The sequence below is a fragment of the Corapipo altera genome, unplaced genomic scaffold (assembly GCF_003945725.1).
Source record: "Corapipo altera isolate COAL_440 unplaced genomic scaffold, ASM394572v1 95, whole genome shotgun sequence".
NCBI classification, from domain to species: Eukaryota; Metazoa; Chordata; class Aves; order Passeriformes; family Pipridae; genus Corapipo; species Corapipo altera.
The window spans coordinates 1,574,170-1,594,393 of NW_020884947.1; the positions used below are offsets into that span (position 1 = coordinate 1,574,170).

Below are 20,224 nucleotides of genomic sequence, written 5' to 3' on the forward strand. Positions count from 1 at the left end.
GCTCCATAAAATATACCCACCCTGATACAAGAGATCAAATCCTTGGACACAGAAGATAAAATTTATTTCGTTTGTATTTAAGATACGGTGCCGCTGTTGCATACTCACAGCTGTAAAATAAAGAAAATAAGTGAGAATTTTCTTCCAGTCACATGCTTACAGAAGAAACCAGAACCTGTATCTCATCCTGTTTGGACAGCATGGGAAAGATGAGATGGGGCAGCCAGAGCAGCTGCAAATAACTATGTCTGTTTCAAATTCAGAACAAATCATCTTCTTGCTGTAATTCCTGACAAATAATTTTCTTGTCCAAAAAATTTTTAGGTTGATCCCACAGGACTGCTGGGATAATCGTCCTGACACTGCAGATAACAGGATTGTGATCATAAATCTTAAGATTCAAGCACATTCACCATGGTTGAGTGACCACCAGAATTTTGAGAGAATGAGAATATTTTTCCCCTGAAAAGATGACGGCACGAAGGGCACATATGCAGAAAGTGAAGCCTTGGCATTACAGAACAATGCATCATTTTTATTTTCAATTTGCCATGCACTCCTTATCATTTCACCCACATTCTGCCCACTAATCAAGGGAAGAGGCTTGGCTGGTGCAACTGGTTCTGGATAGATCTATTTGTGGCTGTTGCCATTGGAGCAAAACTGCCTTTTATATAGAAGAATCTGTCACAGAACATAAGTCACTTATTCTGTGGACAATTATTTTTATCTACAGAGTGAAAGAACCTTTACTCCAGACTGGTTTTGTGGGGGGCTATTCCAGCCATGCACATGTGAGTGATGAAGGGAAACACAATTCTTCTCGTTATTTGGCCCTGCTTGGTACAATTCTGCCTTTTCCCCGTGGAAGAAGAGAAATCAGTTATTTAAGCAATAGTGATATCACAGAACTATGAAGCTATTTTTTTGCCTTTTGAATCTAGTTTGTCTTCTGCAAGCTAAATGAGAAAAAACACAAAATAGCACCAGGTTGTTTATCAGTATAAAACACTCAGCTGATGAGAGGCCCTAATCCACAGCCAAACCCTGATAAAGGTCCAGATGACTCGTATTTAAGCCACCACCTCACTCCACGGGTTTTAAACGTGAATGCACTCAAATTCTTAACAATACCCACAATTTGAGCCAATTCCACAGTTAACCACAGCCCTGCATATCCACAGTGATAAAAAAAAATGCTCACCTTCCAAAATGTGAGGGATTTGACATTAATAAAGGCGTGCTGCTCCCTGCTAGGCAATGTAGGAACGGAGCAGACATGCCATATTATATCACTTGCAAACCAACAGCATCACAGGGCAAGTGCATTAACTGAGATGTTGCTGTGCAAAGGGGAAGGGGCTGCATGTCTGGATTTACTTTATTCCCCAAGGATCTCTCCAGCAACCAGTATCTTCTTCTTAAATTGCTGCCCCATGTCGCACATAATTCTCTTTTACTAGAAACGCCTGACAAGTCTTTTAATTTCTTGTAATTTTCAAAGTGCTCTCCCCTCCTCTGCTCTGCACTCCCACATCGATGTTCTCCTCAGGCCACACAGGACACCCTCTTTAAAAGAACACAAACAGAGCTAAAAACCAGGAGAGGTTGAAGCAAATGACTGCCCAAAACAAGGCTATAAGCTGTGTTGCAGTCTCAGCCAACGGGGTCTAACAAGTCCCTTTGCTTCCATTTCCCCTGGACTGCAGGCAACCTGGCAAAGCAAACAGACATCTACAAAGCACCTTTGCTGCACGGGATGCTCAAGCTTTTCTGGGAAAAGTTGGTTAAGCCAAGGAGTTAACAGCTTTATTCCAATTGCAATGACAGTGATCTGGAAAACAGAGAAAGCTTTTTACCTTCCCTCTTTGGAATTGCAAAGCTCACCAACAGGACCCTCATACCCTTGCTGGATGGTTTATATATTCCATGTGCGTGGGAGTGAGTGCTCAGGGATTTGGGAAGGGAGGGGGAAAGGGGGAAGAGTCCAAACAAAAAATTTAAATGTAATTCCTTTGATGGTGCAGCTGTGAGAGGGCAACTCAGATGATTTTGCTGTGATATTTCAGAAGCTGCATAGTTTTCCTGTCCTTCATTGAACAGAAATAGCGTTTCCATGGGCAGCCCCTCCTCAAGTCATCTCTCTTGCCCGCAGAGCAGACCTCTGTTCTAAATTCCCACACAACACCAACCAAAGCTTTGTTTTCTAAATTCCCACACAACACCAACCGATGTTATGTTTTGCCCCCTTCTTGTGACTCCATCTCACACCTTCTCTCTCAAACATGGCATACAAGAGGCATTTCAGTGCAAATGAAACAGTATAAATGAAACAGTACAAATGAGTCCTATTTTCTTTGCAAGAAAACCCCAAATGAGAATGTAAGTCGGCAACTGGCCTCCCGGTTCATTCCCAATTCCCTTCCGTGCTTGGACACTCCTTTACATGGTGCCGTGTGTGCACCACTGAATCCTGGTCTCCACGGCACCAGGAGCACAGAGCAGGTACCCCAGCTGAGGGTGATCCAGCAGCACCAGGAGTTGTGGCAGTGCAGCTGGATAATGCAGCTGTGCTGCTTCCAATCCACACAGCTCCTCCAAGTGCAGGTCACTGCCCACTTGAACATGTCTACAGCACAAAGCAGGTGTGTCCCCACCTGCTCTATCAAACAGGATAAAACACCTGCCCTGTCAGACAGGAGTGATGGTGCTAAGAGACTTTACAGGGATGTTTTCAGAACAAAACCCACTGCAAGGCTGTGCTCTGCCTGTGCCCTAGAGTTCCCTTCTGTGAACCTGCAGCCCCCAGAGCTCGCAAACCATCCAACCCTTTCCCTCTAATCCTGGTTAAATCAGGAGCCAAGGTGACAAAGTGCTGCTGGTGTCACTGGACTGCAGATGAAGGACCACAGGCAAGGCAAGGAGTCAGTCAGTACCTGCAGTGCTATATTGTTTTATTGCAGCAATGGGGGGAGGCACAGGAGGTTTGCAGTTCTCAGCTTTAGCCTCCACATTCAATAACACACATGAATTCAGTCCCTCTTCCAGAATAAATACAACAGTTGAGCCTTTCCCTGGAGGGCTAAACCATTCAGAAAGGCAAAGAAAGGATGAGAGGGTGCAGAAGTATCTCCTCAACTGCACACCTCTGACAAGCAGTGGCGTGACAGGCCTGACGCGATTACAGAGCACAATTTAGACACCCTCCCTCCCAAACCATTCATCCTCATCCTCCCAGCCCAGCACCTGGCTCCCTGGCTAAGCTCTCCCACCACCTCTGTTATTTGCATCATTACTGTCACGTCTGTGAAGACAAGAAACTTGTGTCACAGTCCGGGCTGCATCTCAGAGCATCCAGAAAGGGGGAGGGACAGGGTTACCTAGGAGCTCCGGGATTTTCTCCGATAGACTTCGTTCATTTTCTCTGAAGCTTCTGTGTTTTTCTTTTTTTTCCCCTTTCGCCCCACTTCTCTCAATGGTCTGGTGCCCTCAGAGAGTCCAGGAGCAGACACCAGCTGGCCCTAGCAAAGGCCACATCCCCCACTGCCTGTGTTGTTCTCCCCAGCTCGCCTATATGGATCCCTTAATTGCATGCATGTCTTTCAGGCTATTCTCCATGCATGAGCTGTCAGCAAAACCTTGCTGGAAACACTGGAATTTCACATTTTTCATGGAGATTTTCCATATCAAATGGGCAGTTTCACATTTTCCATGAAATTCCTAATGACTACAAAAACCCCCACATTACAGCCCCAGTGTTTGGAAGGGACTTGCTCAGCTTGCCTTCGGGCACCATTTGCCTGTTAAATGCATGTGTGTGAATTTACTTAGCATATCATTTCAGGGATGGGATTGGAATATCTTTTTTTTTTTTTTTTGTTGGGGATGACAGGAGAGAAGCATGCATTCATCCATTCATTCATAAACTCAACTTGTGGCACGGCACGCCGGGGAAGGGATCTCTCGCATCATTTTTAAAACAGAGAGAGTGCAAAGCCCTGTCAACTGACAATATCCATCCAAACTGTCATTGCCAATCACTTGAATGGACTGCAGCAGAGAGTATTTTCCACAATGAGATACCAATGGGGGTGACCATTAGGTCAGGAATCTTATTTTCTCAGCTCACCAACCCCTGCAAATAAATTCTCACCAAAAGGAGAGAAAAGCCTCATTGATTTGACAAGCGATCAGACACTGCAGTTGTCATTTTCCCAGCAGTTGCTAGCATATTTTTTTGCCTGGTGTGCAAGATATGAATTTTCTGACTTAACCTATCAAGCTCTTAAAGGGATCATCCCCTTTTCATCTGCATCCTCACAAAAAGCACAACTCACAGCAGCAAGACTCTGAAAGCAAAATACTGTTCTCAGCTTTAATATGTTATTAAGTTGATTTACAACAAAGTTCACACAGGGGCTTTACTTTGTTGTTAATAGTTGACCTTCAAGAATGGGTTTCCTCTCCCCTCCCCCATCAATACCCATTTTAATTTGTGAAACACTTTTGGTGGTGTTTTCCCCCCCGTGAATGCATCACAGCCAAATCAAGAGAGGCTATAAAGGCAAGAAAAACAATGTTTGTCAATGAAAGAAGTCACAGTTTTCAGATCTGTGTCCTTCGGCACATGAGTTTTCATAACTTTTTAAAATACTGCACTAATGTCAAAAAAACCCCAAAATAACTTTATCTTGAATTCCAGCAAAAGGCCTAAATTCTACCTGTGGCTCCAGTCAAACAAATTGGTGCTGGCAGATAAAGTATCTCTTACTCTGTGATACCCAAATCCACTTGACCTCTTAGAATTAGAGCTTGAAAATTCATGTCAGATTTGCTGAGGAGTTTTTTTGAGGGAATACCTTAACATCATCCAGAAGATTTTATTTACTGGTGTAAAAACATAGACTCGGTGACATTTTTACAGGAAGGTTCTTTGGGAATATTTTCTGATCACAAGAGCCTGATCCCCAACTAAGCACAAGTCAGAGCCTGCAGGGAGGTTAAGTCCCAGGTTTAGCTGCCTTCTCCACACAGGCACAGCAAGGATCTGCATCCAAGTTCCTCAGAGTGACAGCTTTGCTTTTTCTCATTAAAAACCAGAACTTGGGTGTACAGAAATTTTTTACAGCGTGAGAAGCTTATCCCTGCCCAGTTCTAGACACTTTCTGAAGAGCTCACCACCTGTCTGAATACAACTGCTTCAACCAGCCCAGACTGTGATTTGCAAAACCCGCAGTTCCATCCAGCCAGCCTTTTACTTCCCAACAATAAAATAAAACTGCATTGTGTCTCAGTCTATGGAATTATTATTATTATGAGAAATAATGGGATCCTCTCATACTGGAAGCACTTCTGTCAACATCTCAGAAGATTTCTTAAAATATTATATATCTACATAAATATTTTCAACTCAATGATTGATGTATCTATATTTACTACTGGGAGGAGAACATGGCCAAGTCAGAATGTTTCTTTAAAAGTATTCTAAAGAATGGTCAGAATTCCATTAAAAATAGATCAAGAACTGGGTGAAGCCTCACCTCTGTGCTTTACACTACGTGCCATACTTGGTCTAGCACCAACATTGTTCCTGGCAGCTTAGTTTCTCCAGTAAGAATAAAGGGAAGTTTTATGATCAGAAAAATAGTAAATGGTTATTTTGTAAATTTACAGGTTTCTAGACTTAGTATCAAATGCTTCTAAGCATCACCAGACCATTCTTTGTTAGTCAGTGCTACATATTTCTTATCTTTGGAGCACATTGTTACAGAAATTCTAGCTGCATATCGAGGCACTGAGTCTGCTTCCAGATAAGCCTGGCTGGCTTAACTTTTCTTCTTTTTTCATTCAAGATAAATGCTCTAGTGCAGGGGACCAACAAAATGTAATTTTATTCTTTATATATCTATTAATTTGCCATGTCCTTGTGTACAACATTCCATGAGCAGCCTCTAGATGAGACTGGCCCTCTCTATATTCTTTTTTCTGACTTTCTTTCCCCTGTGCACCACACATGGTAACCTCACCAACACACTCCTTTCACTTGCTGCTAATTCCCTGCTTTGATTTTCACTTCCAACACTCCAACTACAATGTGTAATTTTAATTCAGACAGCAATGTTACCAGAGCAGTGAGGGTTTAGTAGGTGTAGGACACAAACACATTTTTACACATGTCAAATAATATGGATGCAGTGTTCAGGAATATTGTGAAACTAGTTAGCTGTGGATAAAATCCTGAAATTAATTCTCCCTTGGAAATCTCAAATCCTCAGGAAAAAACCCAGTTTTTTCTCAAACAACTTAAAAACACATTTTCAGATATTTCCCCTGTAGAGCACTAAGGATTTTAAATACAGGCAGGCCCATGCTATCCTGTCAGGAGGACTTTTTCTTCCCCTGAAGTCCATTTTTCCTCTCTCTGCTGTTAAGTTACTATTATCTTCCATTCCTTGTAATAATGGGCTTAAGATCAAGTGAAACTGGAAATGGAAAGAACAGTGAAAGATGACAGACTTGAAGGGGCTTTATTGGGACTATGGCTTGCTCCTGAGGTCAGAATCAGTAAGTATAATTAGATTCCTGGCATTTACAACAAATGTAAAGCAACTCAGAGCTCCCTTTTGTGTGCCTGTAATTAAACATGCACTTTTACTGCCCTCTGCAGTGCTCCAAAGTATCTTTGATTCCAGCACATGAAAGTGGAATGAAAGAGCAGGCACAAATCTTCATCTCTATATTGCACTCATATTTCTGAAAACAAAGTATTTCTCAGCAGAAATGGAACAGCCCCTTTCTAAAGAAACACAAAAGGGAACGTTGTTTTTGTTAGTAATTAGAGCCATCCCTGTACCTCCCAGGAACTTTCTCAATAGAAACTTGGATAAGACAGAAAGGCCCCAACACAGACAGCTGGGCCCCACTTTAACCCACAAATATAAGCTCCAACTTTTCCTCTCAAAATGAAATTATTTCTCGAGCGTTTGAATCAGAACCTTTTGGATAAATTAGTTTTCTCTTGTGCTTAAGCACAATCCAAGAGGTAAGAGACGAGCTCAAAGAATGAATAGGACTGGTAACCCAAAAATATAGTGGGGGCCAGAAGTGGCAGATGTTACATCTTGGTTCCTTGTGTGTTTTGTGTTACCCAGATGCCAAAAAATTAAATGCAACACAAGTAGAATAAGTTCTGCTCAGCAATACCACTTTCTCTCCTAAAGTACCACATCCTAACTACACTGTTTTCATTGAAAATATAATGGATTTTGACACTTTCAAAAGTAACTTCAAACTCTTATCTATGTAATATTTTGGCAAAATTTTTCCTAATTGTCAGGAAGCACTCAAACTTAATTTTGAACAGCTAAATAATCTTGCCACATTTTGAGAAACCATATAGAAGAAAACAACACAGAAGAGTAAGAACGTCCAGTAAGGTCAAAGTTCTTTCAAATGGGGTCTTGTACCAGCCCACTTTTGAAAAACAAGTGCCTCATCCCCCAGTTTTCCTCATAGATCCATACTCAGGAATCTGTAGTTGCTCTACATGTGCTTTGCCTCCACACCAGGGCTTTTATTTACATTAGAAACACAACAAAGCAGATAATCCTGAAAATAACTCCAGTAAATATGTGCACGAACAAAAGGTTGTTTGAATGGTATTTTGGACTTAAAAACAGATTCACGGAACAAAAATGGTTTTAGCTTGTCTTTCTTGGAGGCTTAAGGGGTTGTACTGGCAAATCTCTCCCAAAATCTGTCCTGCCCCCTCTAATTTTTGAATTGTCTGTCCACATACTGAACAGAAAGTTACATATGTTCCTTGAAGCTTTATGTGACAACAGCTAAGTCATGAAGGAAGACCCAATTAATGTCCAAGTGAAGGAAAAGTTGGGACAGCTCAGCTCTTCAGTGTTCTGCCTTGCCACCCTATCCACACACACATACCAACAGCCCACCCCAAAACAGATGGAGCTTTAAATTATCCATAGCCATGACTGCTGTCAGTTAGCCAGGCTTGGCATGAGGATGCTGAAAGAGGATAAGGTTTGGTGTGAAGGGAGTAAGAGAAACATAAACCAGAAGGCACAGGTCTATAAAAAGCAGGGTTGACAGGTTCTGCTGCCCACAGAACAACCTGTTCAGTTTTATTTTTAAAGGAATTTAACCTAATAAGGCTAAAGTTTGACAGCAGCACTTGCCCGTTCTCCATCTGAAGCAAACTCCATTGCATTCATCTATGCACAGCTGAACATATGGATGTCACTTTTCCATGAGATCTGTCACCAGACATTGCCCTAAGTGCACGGGGTTAGCCCACATTTAACCACTAGAGGGCTTTATTCTATCACAAAAACCCAGCAGGTTTTCAACTCAGTGTTCAGTACCTTTGGAAAAACATCCATGATTGTTCTCTTCAAATGCCAACCACAAAATCTAGGTTCTCTAAGTAGTTGAGGCAAAGGGGAATAATTTGTAGGATTAAATACACTACTATGGATGGCCAGCTCCTTCAGGAAAAGTTAACAAATCTGTTTCATAAAGAGCTACTGGACATGGACCAGTTACATTTCCAGGCTGGAAAATGCTCACACATTCCTAGTTCCTGGAGGAGTGTGTGTGCTGAATAGCACGGACCTGAAGAGCTGAACAATTTCCCCACATTATACCAATAGCAGAATCTTTTAGTCAGACTCCTGTATTTCCTCCTCCAATACAGATTCCAAAGAACACACATCACAAAATCCTAAGGACTGTCACAGAGAACTCAAATGACTCAAAAAGACCGGGGTTTTTTTGTTTGTTTTAACAGTATTTGTTCATGTATTTACCTTCTCACAAAGAACCATAACAGCAGTCTCAGATATCATTCCTAGATGATTTCTGGAATTAATATTTTTGCTGAAGCTATGGATAAGGTTTAGTAATAAAAATTTATTTTCAGAGACATGGAACCTTTCAGATTAGTAGAGTAATAAATTTTTGTACAATAAGCTCTGAAATGTGTGTCTCCTCTAGCTATCTCAGTGGATAATTATGGGTTCAATACAGAATCATAGAATGGTTTGTGTTGGAAGGGAGTTTTAAAGATCATTTTGTTCTAACCCTCCCTGCCATGCACAGGGACACCTTCTGCTAGACCAGGTTGCTCAAAGCCCCATCCAACATGTCCTTGAACACTTCCAGGGATGGGGCAGCCACAGCTTCTCTGGGCAACCTGTGCCAGGGCCTCACCATCCTCACACTAAAAAATTAACTTCCAGTACCCAGTCTAAACCCCTCCTCTTTCAGTTTAAAACCATTCCTGTCAAAGGTCCCTCTCCAGCTCTCTTGTAGCCCCTTTAGGTACTGGAAGGTGCTGTAAGGTCTCTCTGGAGCCTTCTCCAGGCTGAACACTCCCAGCTCTCCCAGCCTGTCTCCATAGGAGAGATGCTCTGGCCTTCTGAGTATCTTCATGCTCTAAATAGTCCATGTCCTCCCTGTGCTGGGGTTCCCAGAGCAGGATGCAGCACTCCAGGTGGGGTCTCACAAGAGCAGAGGGGCAGAATCCACTCCCTTGCCCTGCTGGCCATGCTGATTTTGGTGCAGCCCAGGACACAGTTGGCTGTTCATCCCCCAGCCTGGGTTTGTGCTTGAGAGATTGCCCTGACCCACGTGCTTTCTTATTTCAAACCCAGGTCTAAGTAGCCTTAACCTTATGAAGGCTCTAAACAATCTCCTGAATATTCTACTGATCCAACCTGTTTGGGCAGCTATAATGGGGTAGAAAAACTTATTTTTTAAAAAAACAATTCTACTGGATGTTCTGATACTCAGGTATAGACTGACACACCACCAGCCCCTGCCTCCCCTTAAAAATCTCAAAGAGTTTTTTCCTCTACTGTGTCATTTAAGTCTCCACTTAAAGGATGAGTTACAATTTACTCCAGGGTTATTTAAGGTTTCCCCATCAAGTCAAGCTACCAGATTTTACGAGTGCCTAACACACTAGACAGCTGTAAGCAGTATTACTAGCTAAGATACTCACTTGAGTTGAAGAGTTCAAGTGTCTCCACTGAGCCTGAGTGTTGTAACATCAACACCTAGAAACTTCATTTTAGAGATAAACCCAAGTGAGGTGACCATGAAACAGGTCCTGTTAGTAAACAAGACTGAAGTGTCCACCCAGCTCTTCCAGCAGTTTTTCCTAGAGAACAGAATTTGGTAACCAGCTAATGGACATCTACTAAACTAAACTGCTTCTAAGGAGTCTGTAAAAGGTCAAAACAGGCCCATTGTAACTCAGACTCAAATTCACTCTGGTGCCCTGCACAGAAAATAAACAGTTTTTAAGGTGCTGCTCAAAGTCAGAGGATGGTGCTAACACAAGTATACCCCAGCCTAGCATCAATACCTCAGATGCACTGCTTCCAGTCTTCTCCTGCATTTTGTTATCCACAGAACATTGCCAGTAGGAAATGAAGCTGAAGAGTCATAAGTAAAAGTAAAGGCAATTCCATTTATTTTCCAGCAACATCCCATGCAAAAGCAATAGAAACATTAACTGCTCTCAGCAGAAAATCTGTACAGTTGTTATCATTTACAACAGTTTTACATTTAAAACCAGCAAGTTAGAAGAACCAAGAACTTTCCCTATACATTGTTTTCTTGACTGTATTAACAAATGACTGATGACTATTTACAAATTTCAAATTCAGGTTACTGCTTAAAAAATAAAAAAAGCCATTGTTGCATAGGCTTTAACATATTGACCTCCAATTTCTTGAGAGAATTTAATTTCCAATTGTTTCTGAAATGTTTTTGCAAATAAAGAGGTTTTTTTAGGGTAGGTAGTTAATCTTACAGTAAGTAACTGCAGTAGATGAGTTTACTAGTTACTAATCAGCTACGTGGTTCAGCTGCCACATGCATTACTTCAAGTCAGACTTTTGTAGAAGATGTAACAGCAAAGGAATATACAAAAACATCTCCCTACTTTGCTCCTTATCTGCAGGTGGTGGGCAACTGAAATTATGGACACAGTGGGGGAGGTGGTGGTGGGGAAACTGGTGAGATCTTGCTGTACTATTCATAGCTACTTGAGGATAGCACTGCCTTTGGCTAGCTTTTCTACTGAAGAGCTTTATAAAAAAAAAATCTGATATACATAAATTAAAAGTTAACAAGAAGTCACACAACTTAATCGCAATTTTACATAAGTCTGGTCTGGAGAATATGTAGACCAACCACAACTTTAAAAAGAGTTCTTCAACTTTGCTTAAGCTTTCTTACTATTAACAGGTTATGAATCAAGCTAACCTCTTAAAATTTAAAGGAAACTTTCTCTAAAACAGTTTACATAAGACTATTTAACTCACAGTATCAAATTCTTTCAGTGGTTCACTCAAACACACTTCCAAGTCAAATTCACCTTCTGCTTGATAGTCAACATGTCTAACTTTCGTGGGAGTGCCAGAACAGGTATCCTGGAAGACCAAGGCAGTTAATAATTAGCAGTTAAGTACAGACTTAGTTAGGCAACAACCCAATTAATTTCTGTAATTCATTTAGACCACCCTATAACAGAGGCTTCCAAACAACTTTAAAGGCCACACAAAACCCCAAGGCTCGTCTTAAGATTACAGAGATTTAAATGCAGGCTTCTGCCCATTCAACCACATTTGAAGATTTCTTGCAGGTGTTTTAAGGATCTATATATGCAAACATGAAAACATACAGACTTAATATTCATCAGAAAAAAAAAAATCCAGTAAGAAAAGCATTCTTAGATCTTTACTGAAGGTTACTGCTCAGCTGTACCAAGTGCCCTGTGGATATAAAAGAAGCCTAATTCTGTGTGCCAAGAAAATCACACCCTATTTTAACATTAGGTATTGCAATCTAAAGCATTATTTCTACTCTATGTTACAATTCACAGTTGATTTGCTTTCAACAGATACAATTTTCTTTTGTAGGCTATGAAAAATTAGATATTTGTAATTTGACATGATTTAAAATTCTAACTCTCTAAGCCCAAGACTACAGAGATATTGGCTACAGCTGGAAAATATCCAAATTTAAAGATTACTCAGCTTTATAAACAGTCCCTAAAACACAGCAGATGACGGAATTTGTCAGGTATTCAGGCTACTTGGGATAAAGTTCTAAGTAAGGAAACAATTATTAACAAATTGTTAACAAATATATTCATGCAAATGACAGATATGCTTACATCATTATCTTGACAGCTTGTTTGAGATTCAGAATTGCTTCCAACAGATTCTGTCTCCATCTCACCAAGGTCAACAGGACAGCTGTAAAATCATTAAAAGAATACAACACAAAACAAATTCATTTTTTAGTGTTCAGTTGCACTTTGTGGTGCAGTTCTGAAAACAGTGAGCAAAGGAGAGCAAAGAGACCCACAGAGATCAGAGGGACAGTGGTGGCAAACTGGGGAAAGCAGATGGAACAGCAGGTCAGCTCCACAGCCAAAATGAATTAAAGTCTTGAGACTTTACTGCAACTTGTCAAAGACAAAAATGCTTCAATACAAATGATACCAAGTGTTATGGAAGACAGAAGAATTTTTTTTCCCCAGACAAGGTTTTCATCAATCTGTTTTGCAAAGAAGGTTTAATATCCACTGTACACAGACCTAGATCCCAGCATCCAAAGACAAGACTAGTATTTCCACACTAAAGCTTTGCTTTTAGATCCCATTGCTCCACATTGGTTTTAAAATCAGCACTGTTAGGGAAAACAGCACTTTATTAGGAATTTATTTTAGGAAGAAATTCTTTACAGAGAGGGTTATCAGGCATTGGAACGGCCTACCCAGAGAGGTGGTGGATTCACCATCCCTAGAGGTTTTTAAAAAGAGATTGGATGTGGCCCTTAGTGCCATGATACAGTAATTGGAGTTGGATCAGGGGTTGGACTTGATGATCTTGGAGGTCTTTTCCAACCCAATCTATTCTATCATTCTATGATTAACACAGAACTGCTTACTGAGGAATTAAGTTAAATCTGTGTCCCCTTCATTCCTTTATTACCACAGTTTTTATTTTGGATGTTCCCTGATCAGCTGTATTGCTTTCTACAGAGGAAAATAAGCAGTTGCAGTACTCTGCATCTCTTAGAGCTTCTGCAGCTTGGACTGTGAACACTTGCAGATGTGCTTTGAGTTTAATGGTACCTTGAGACGATTTCACAAGTTCTTCCCTCCTCCTCTCTGCTCAAGGAACAACATTTTATACCACTGTTCTTGAACTTGCAAGTGAGAAGAATGAGACACGTTTTTGTACACTGTGTTGGTCCAAGCTCAATATTCAGGGGATCTGCCCTTGGTGAGAACTCTCCAGCACTGCTCCTACCACAGATAAATCTGCAAACTGCTCTGAAAGAATCAGCTCACCTCGACAGTGTGGTGTTTTCTTTTGTAGAGCACTGCAGAATGAACTGTTTATTTTTTTAGACATGAGACTTGACATATCAGTTTCTATAAAAGCATCTTGAACACTCTGTACATACATTTCTTGCAGATCACATCCTCCTTCAGTCGGTGGATCCCAGGAATGCAGTGCAACTTTCCACAGTTTAATCTGCTGGTCCCAGGACCTGCGGCTGTACTTCTTGAATTTATTGGGAGTTCTGGGATGAACTCCTGGTACACGATGGCACCTATTCAGATATTAGAAGTGAAAAATTAGTGGTTTTCACACATACATAACATAGTTTTAAATGTTAAGTCTTACAGCCTGTATTATTTGAGAAGAGACTACTGGGCAACTCCAGCACTCAAGAAAAGGTTTGCCCACTTCATATGAACTTTGTATTTCTCTGATTTCAAGTCAAATGAAAAACAAAAAAAAAAAGGGTTATCAATCACAGGTGTGGAACCTCATTCCAGACTCAAGGGCGACTGTAGCCCATTTTGTCTTGTAGTTAACTCATGAGACAAACTGACTGCAAAAAGCAGTTTCATTTCCTCTTGTTGACAAGCACAACTAAAAGAACTTTCGTTTCCATTTCTGCAGCATGAGGTATTTCTCACAGGCTGCCTAGTTAAAAGAAAACCACACCTCATTTGAGTGTTAGTGTGACTTAACACTTAAAAAATGTCTTAAAACTTTTTTTTTTTTAGATACTTTTTATTTAAACATGTGTTGGATACTAAGTTTAGTATATTAACACACTTACAGAGAACAGGTATGACTTACAGTTCAGTTTTCCAGGGAGTCAGGCAGCTTACCTAGGAACTTCTTTGACATATCTATCATATGCAATTGTGTTTTTTCCGTAATTTATCTGTTTCTGCCTTCTCATTAAAACCACTTCATCTGTCTCAAGTTCTACTGTCGCAGTGGACTCCTTTGAATCAGAACTGAAGGGAAAAAACATAGTAGATTTGGGACTGCTAGAGAACAAGCCACACTCAAACAAACCCACTTGTAAAAGGCTACAAACAAACACCTTAAAATTTTCAAACCAATGCTCTGGATGTTACTAAATTACAGTGTAGGAGGAGACTTAAAATGAACTATTTTAAACTGAGCGTTTCAAGAAACAACATGGTTCACGTGAAAACTCAGACTTGTTTGCAAAGTTTCCTCAGCTAAGCTAGAAATTTAACCTACCTTCCTGAGGAGGACTTCCTTTCTCTTGAAAATTCATTTATCAGGAGTTTTCTTCTGTATCTGTAAGAGTTCAAATCAGGATTAAGAATATATGTAACACAAAGAGAATATTAAGGCTCAGCCTCACAGCTGATTTTACTTTTCAGCAAAGCAGCAGCACCCCAGACACTGTAAACACCTTTCCACTATGGAATGGATGTTTCAGTTTTCCCTAATTACAAAAAAAAAAAAAAAAAAAGCAACTGAGGACTTTCTTTTTCTATGTATTTCCCCTTTTCTTATAGCAATGATATGAAAAAAACCCAGCCATTAGTGAGACAGTACTTAGATGTATTTCAATCCAGGAGATTCAGGAAAAGCTTCTTCCAAAAGGGAGATACTCAGTGATACACATCCACTCTCCAGTGAGCATCCCATGACATCCCTGCAGGACTTAAGCCAAAGCTCACCTAAAAGCAGCAGCCAAGAGGCTGAGGTGGTGGGCCTGATTTTACTACAGTGGTGAAGTTAAAAATACAAGTCAGCACAGATTCTACATGACAACTACCATTTCCCCACTTGATCCTAAACCCCCAGGGGTACCTTGCTATTTCTTTGTTGACATTGGTCCTCATTTCCTCTTCTTCCACTGCAGTTCCCCAGTCTGAACACCGGGAAAGGGGCCCAGGGCCTTCTGGTGTTGTAAAACTAGAATGAAAACGGAAAAAAAATAGAACCCCTATGTTAAAATTTTGTTTTATTGTATTTCCCACCCCCAGCATCTCCTCCAATCACAGCTTGATCCCTATTTAAGGTGTTTATTTAGAGTGCTCACAGTGGCTGTGAAAATCTTGTGCTGTTCTATTAAAATGTCATCACTGTAAAATTAAGCATCAGTTCAGAGTTCCACCTTGAGGTTGAGTGGCTTGTGTTGGGTATTTTTTCTTAAAAAGTTTATGTAGGTATCTACAGAAACATATCACTAGCATGTCATGCAGCTCACCCTTTCAATAACTTTCAGCTGGTGTCCTTCAGAAAACAGTACATGAAATACCAGCTTTACTCACTCACTTATTTTCTCTCCACTAAATGACTTAAGAATTATTTTTTCTTTCATGATTGCAGATCCATTAGCTATGTAAGAGACAGAAGTCAGAACACAGAATTAAGATGTAAAGCTAATTAATTAAAATTACACCATAGCACCAGGAGCTTCTCCATGTGAAAATATGCCTCATAGAGAAAGCAAAGGCACAAAAAAAGTCATATTTTAACCAGGAAACTGAGATTTGCTGTGACTTTGCAAACAGGTTTAACAACTTTATTGCAGCCCATTAGCATCACAAGTAGGTTCAGAGTCTTGCAGGGGAACAAGCTCAGATCCCTTCCCAGCCATCTGCAGCTGCCTACATTTAGACTATTCAGTGTTTTCCAGTTTCTGTCCTCCTGATGACCAACTTTTCTTAAGTACAAACTGAAAACTGTATCCTACAGAGCAGAGCTTTTTCAGAGGATCTTGAAATGCTCTGGAGACTTACAAGGATTCTGGGCAAACATGTCCCCTGAAATCAGGGAATTAGATCCATCTGCACTAAAACCAGTTCCAACTTCCTCCCTGCTCCCAAGTTGTCTTGCACGACTTCAAACTAAAAATTCTTTTAAATGAAACCCAGTTACCAACTCAGCAAAATTAAAAATTCAGAGCAAACAGTACAGTTCCCTCTGCAAATATCTGTTCAACCTACATGGATTCTTAGCATTTTCTGATATTGATTTCTAGTTTTGCAGAGAGCACAGGCCATGTTCAATTATTGCTAGAGAACAAACAGCACAAACCCAGCAGTCCCAACACCTGAGCTTCTTCCTCAACACTGATGTACCTTTTTATACTTGTTTGATTCTGCACCTGTGCTGTGATTACAGGGAATTAGGGACAACTGGCAGGGCTCTACAGCTTTTTCTTATCATTAATTTGCTCTGGTGCCAGATATACTGAGCTCAGCCATCTTACTCAAGACTCTCATCCCCATTTCACACCTGGTGAGAGGTTCTGTTGCTGTGCTAGGACTGCAAATGGTGCTCAAACATGGCCACAGGAGCAGAAAAACAAGGCTACAGCTGGCCCCACTTGAGTATGACCCAGCCTCCATCCTGCTCCTCTTTGCTATTTAGAATTTTAATTTGGCAACGTTGAATTGGCAAAAACAAAAAAAAAATTATCACAGGAAGAGAACAATTTCAGTCAGAGCTGAATCCAAACTGAAATGAAAAAAGTATGCCTGCTCCATTTAATACTGGAAGACACACAGAAACATTGCTTATTTAGGTTGAAGCTGATAAAACTATCTGTAGTTTTATTCTTGTAGTCCTATTCAAACATGCCATCTGAAATCAATTTAAGTTACTTTGCATATTGTAAGTTGAGCTGTTGACCAACATCTTCCCTGCTCACTATAAGGAAAGGAAAATGGGTAGTTACAGGCCACAGCCCATGTCATTTCAGATTTGAAACCTAAATTCAATCTACTGGGGCTGTGGCCACAACTCCCATCTGCTGATCAAAGTCACTAAAGGGACTCGTGGCATGAATATCTCGGACTGTAAATGTGATACTTCAACTAAAATGAAGTTCAGCTGTGCTGGGCAAGGGTAAGGAAGGCAGAAGAGCAGCAGTGTGAACACACTGGGAGACCTCAGAAGTGGATCGCCCCCCACACGTGCTGACACAACTTCTCAGTGTAGTCTGTGCTGCCTCCAAAAACATGAAGGCAGATGGCTTCTAAAAACTGAATTTTTGTCATCGTTTTTAATTTTACCACAATGGTTTGTACAGTCTATATCTACGGATAAACAACTGCCCTGTACAACTATTGCTTTGAGATAAATGGCAATAAGCAACCAGGAAACAGGGCAGAAAATTATCAAGAATACAATTCAAGAGATAAGAACTAAATATTCACTCTTCAGAAGTGACTCCAAGGTAGGAGCACTGCCCGAGATCCTTTTCCCTCCTTTAAGACCAGCTATTTATGGCTGATGAGCGACTGATAAACAGGCAGGGCTTGGAAAACTCAGTAAAACAGCCAGTTCACAGCTCCTGGCGAACAAAAAGAGCAGGGAGCAGTCTCCCGTGGGCAGCACCGCTCACCTGTCCTGCCGGCTCTCTGCAGGACGGGGCTCGTTTTCCTCAAAAACCGAGGATTCGGGCTCGTTCTGCCTCCGCCGCCTCCCATCGGCGCCGCGTTTCCGCGCCTGGGCCCAGCGCGGGGGGTGCTGCGGGCTGGAAAAAAAAAAAAAAAACACGGAAAAAAGACAAGGTGAGAACAAACCAGGCGGGTTTTAGCGCATTAAAACCTTCTTCAGACATCGCAGGTATTTATTTACTCGTTTCACTCCCACAAACCCAGCGAGGCGGCTCCACTCGCCCCCTCTGAGTGGGCTCCCCCCCCCACCACCATACACACCGCAGGGAGGGAGGGGAGCGAGGGCCGGAGAGCTGCGGGGGAGGGGAACGAGAGCTGGGCCGCCACCACCCCCCGCCTCATCCCGGCGACGCTACCTGCTCTTCGTGCTGCCGTGAGGGCTCCGCTGGCGGAAGGACATGGTGAGGGGTGTCCTCGGCGGGGAGGGCCGGGCGGTGAGGGGGGAGAGGAGCGGGCGCTGAGGGAGAGCCGGGCGGTGACGGGGGAGCGGAGCGGGCGCTGCGGGGACACAAGGACAGAGGGAACGCCGCCGCCTTCCCGCTCGGCCCCTTCACATCTCCCGCCGTCGCTGAGCGGCACCGCCCGCCCCGCCCCCCCGCGGGACGCCTCCAAGGGGACAGGTAGGGGAGGGGGGGGAAGGGGAAAGCGCAACTCCCCGCCCCGCGCCTTTACACACTGATGCGCACCCCACGCCCCCCCCTCCGGTGGTGTGGTGGTTCAGCCCGCTCCGCCCGGCCCCGCCCCCGGGGCGTGTTGGCGGGAGAATCGGTTTTTGGCGCGCGCCTGAAACAACAGCCAAAAAAAAAAAAAACCAACAAAAAAACCCACAAAACCTCAGCCGAAACAAAAGGAAAAAAAACCCCACAGATCTCCGCGATTTAAATAGGAAGGATGGCCGGTCACCGACACAGCTCTTCGGTACCTCTTTATGGTGTTTCAAGGGACGGTTCAAACCCTACGGTTACATTTATGTTGTTTAAAAAGACATGCCGTTAAACAGTATTTCATATCAACAGTGAAGGAAGTTGGGTAATGCCACGAGGTTGCTATGCCTTGGTAAGCAGAGCTTTCAGGTGTTTTTAACAGCACTTGCAATGCACAGTGAGATCCTGTTCATCCTGAGAATCCGGCACACACTAACATTTCTCAACAGTAATTTATGAACCAACCCGGAGAACTCCTGCAACAGAATACACACAGCTTTAAACAAAAATACCTCTGCAGCCCCTGTGGCCTGAAGGCTGGTGGGACACTTCGGAAAGATGCAGCACACTGAGTTCTCTTCTTCTGGCCCTACAATCACAGGATCATTAAGGCTTGAAAAGACCTTTAAGATCATCAAGTCGACCCATTAACCCAGCACTGCCAGGCCACCACCAAACCATGTCCCCAGGTGCCATATCTGGTAAAACAGATGTCAGAAGTAGCAAACACAAATTGTCTGAGTTTTTTGTGTGTGTGTGTTTGTTTTTTTTTTTTTAGTATCAGTTTAAAACACAAAAGCAACTACTGAAGTGCAGCAATGCTTTTGGAGAGACATTCTGAGCACAGCGACAGGGTGGTGTCTGGTTTTGATTTTTTAAAAATAAAGATACACTTCAGCCTTGCAATGCACAAAGGATGGTGAGAGGAGGATTTCCATCTCCAGTGTGGAAATGAAGCAGAGCTTCACAAACTACAAATTTCTCATGTAATTAGTCACAGAAATGGGAGAGGCCTGGTAGTGTGCCTGGTGTTTCCAGCCATCACGTACACAGCTTGGTGCCTAGTGCTCCTGACTGAAATCAGTACTGTTTTGAGAGCAGGTAAGCAAGAACTGTGTTTACTTTCCACTCGTTTTTCCCCTGAAGGTTGTACACAGGTCCTGTACTTTTCTCCTCAGAGCATCTCTGCTGTAGGATGTGTCCAAAATGCCTGGCTCTGGGTGCTAACAGTCGGGCTGGCTCCCACTAAGATCTGAAAATAGTACCATGAAGGGATTTACCTCGAAAATCCCTTTCCTGTTGCCTGGCCTTACTGTAATTGTACAAGCTCACATCTTTCTGGGTGGCATCTGCATGGACACCCACACTGCTGCAGTAAAGTCTGCTCTGCCAGCACCTCTCCTTTCCCACACACCACTGTGGAAAACAGAACCGTGTTCCTGAACCAAGGACATGCTTGAAGTACAGCACAGGCTCCAAACATGTAAAAACAAACTCCACTCCCTTCAGCCTGGCTCTGAGATAAGCTGACTGGAACAGCATGTTTACCTGAACACATCCAAGGAAGCCAGACAGGACAGCTCCAGCCTGGAAGCCACACAGTGCTTTTAGCATAACGCTAGGTACAAATTAAATTCAGTTTATCCAGTAGAACTATCTGCTGTGACACAGCTCAGGGACTGCAGCTGCCTTGCATCTTTCTGTCCTTGTCAGCAATAAA

General features: G+C 42.3%; 1 protein-coding gene across 1 annotated transcript; it reads right to left on the reverse strand.

Moving 5' to 3' along the window:
• Positions 1-10,478: 10,478 nt before the first annotated feature.
• Positions 10,479-18,385, reverse strand: SLBP (stem-loop binding protein). The gene is made up of 8 exons (XM_027662710.1): positions 18,157-18,385; positions 17,746-17,877; positions 15,201-15,305; positions 14,619-14,678; positions 14,234-14,365; positions 13,513-13,662; positions 12,212-12,293; positions 10,479-11,465 (listed from the first exon to the last, which is right to left on the reverse strand). Exons 1-8 carry the CDS (start codon positions 18,198-18,200, stop codon positions 11,349-11,351), a joined length of 822 nt encoding a protein of 273 aa, XP_027518511.1. The 5' UTR covers positions 18,201-18,385; the 3' UTR covers positions 10,479-11,348.
• Positions 18,386-20,224: the final 1,839 nt, after the last annotated feature.

Coding starts and splice junctions, on each gene's coding strand:
- SLBP (XM_027662710.1), bottom strand. CDS start 18,200: ATGTCCTTCCGCCAGCGGAGCCCTCACGGCAGCACGAAGAGCAG. Junction 15,306..17,745: donor GCAGAGAGCCGGCAGGACAG/GTGAGCGGTGCT, acceptor TTTTCATTCTAG/TTTTACAACACCAGAAGGCC. Junction 11,466..12,211: donor CAAGCTGTCAAGATAATGAT/GTAAGCATATCT, acceptor TTGGTCTTCCAG/GATACCTGTTCTGGCACTCC.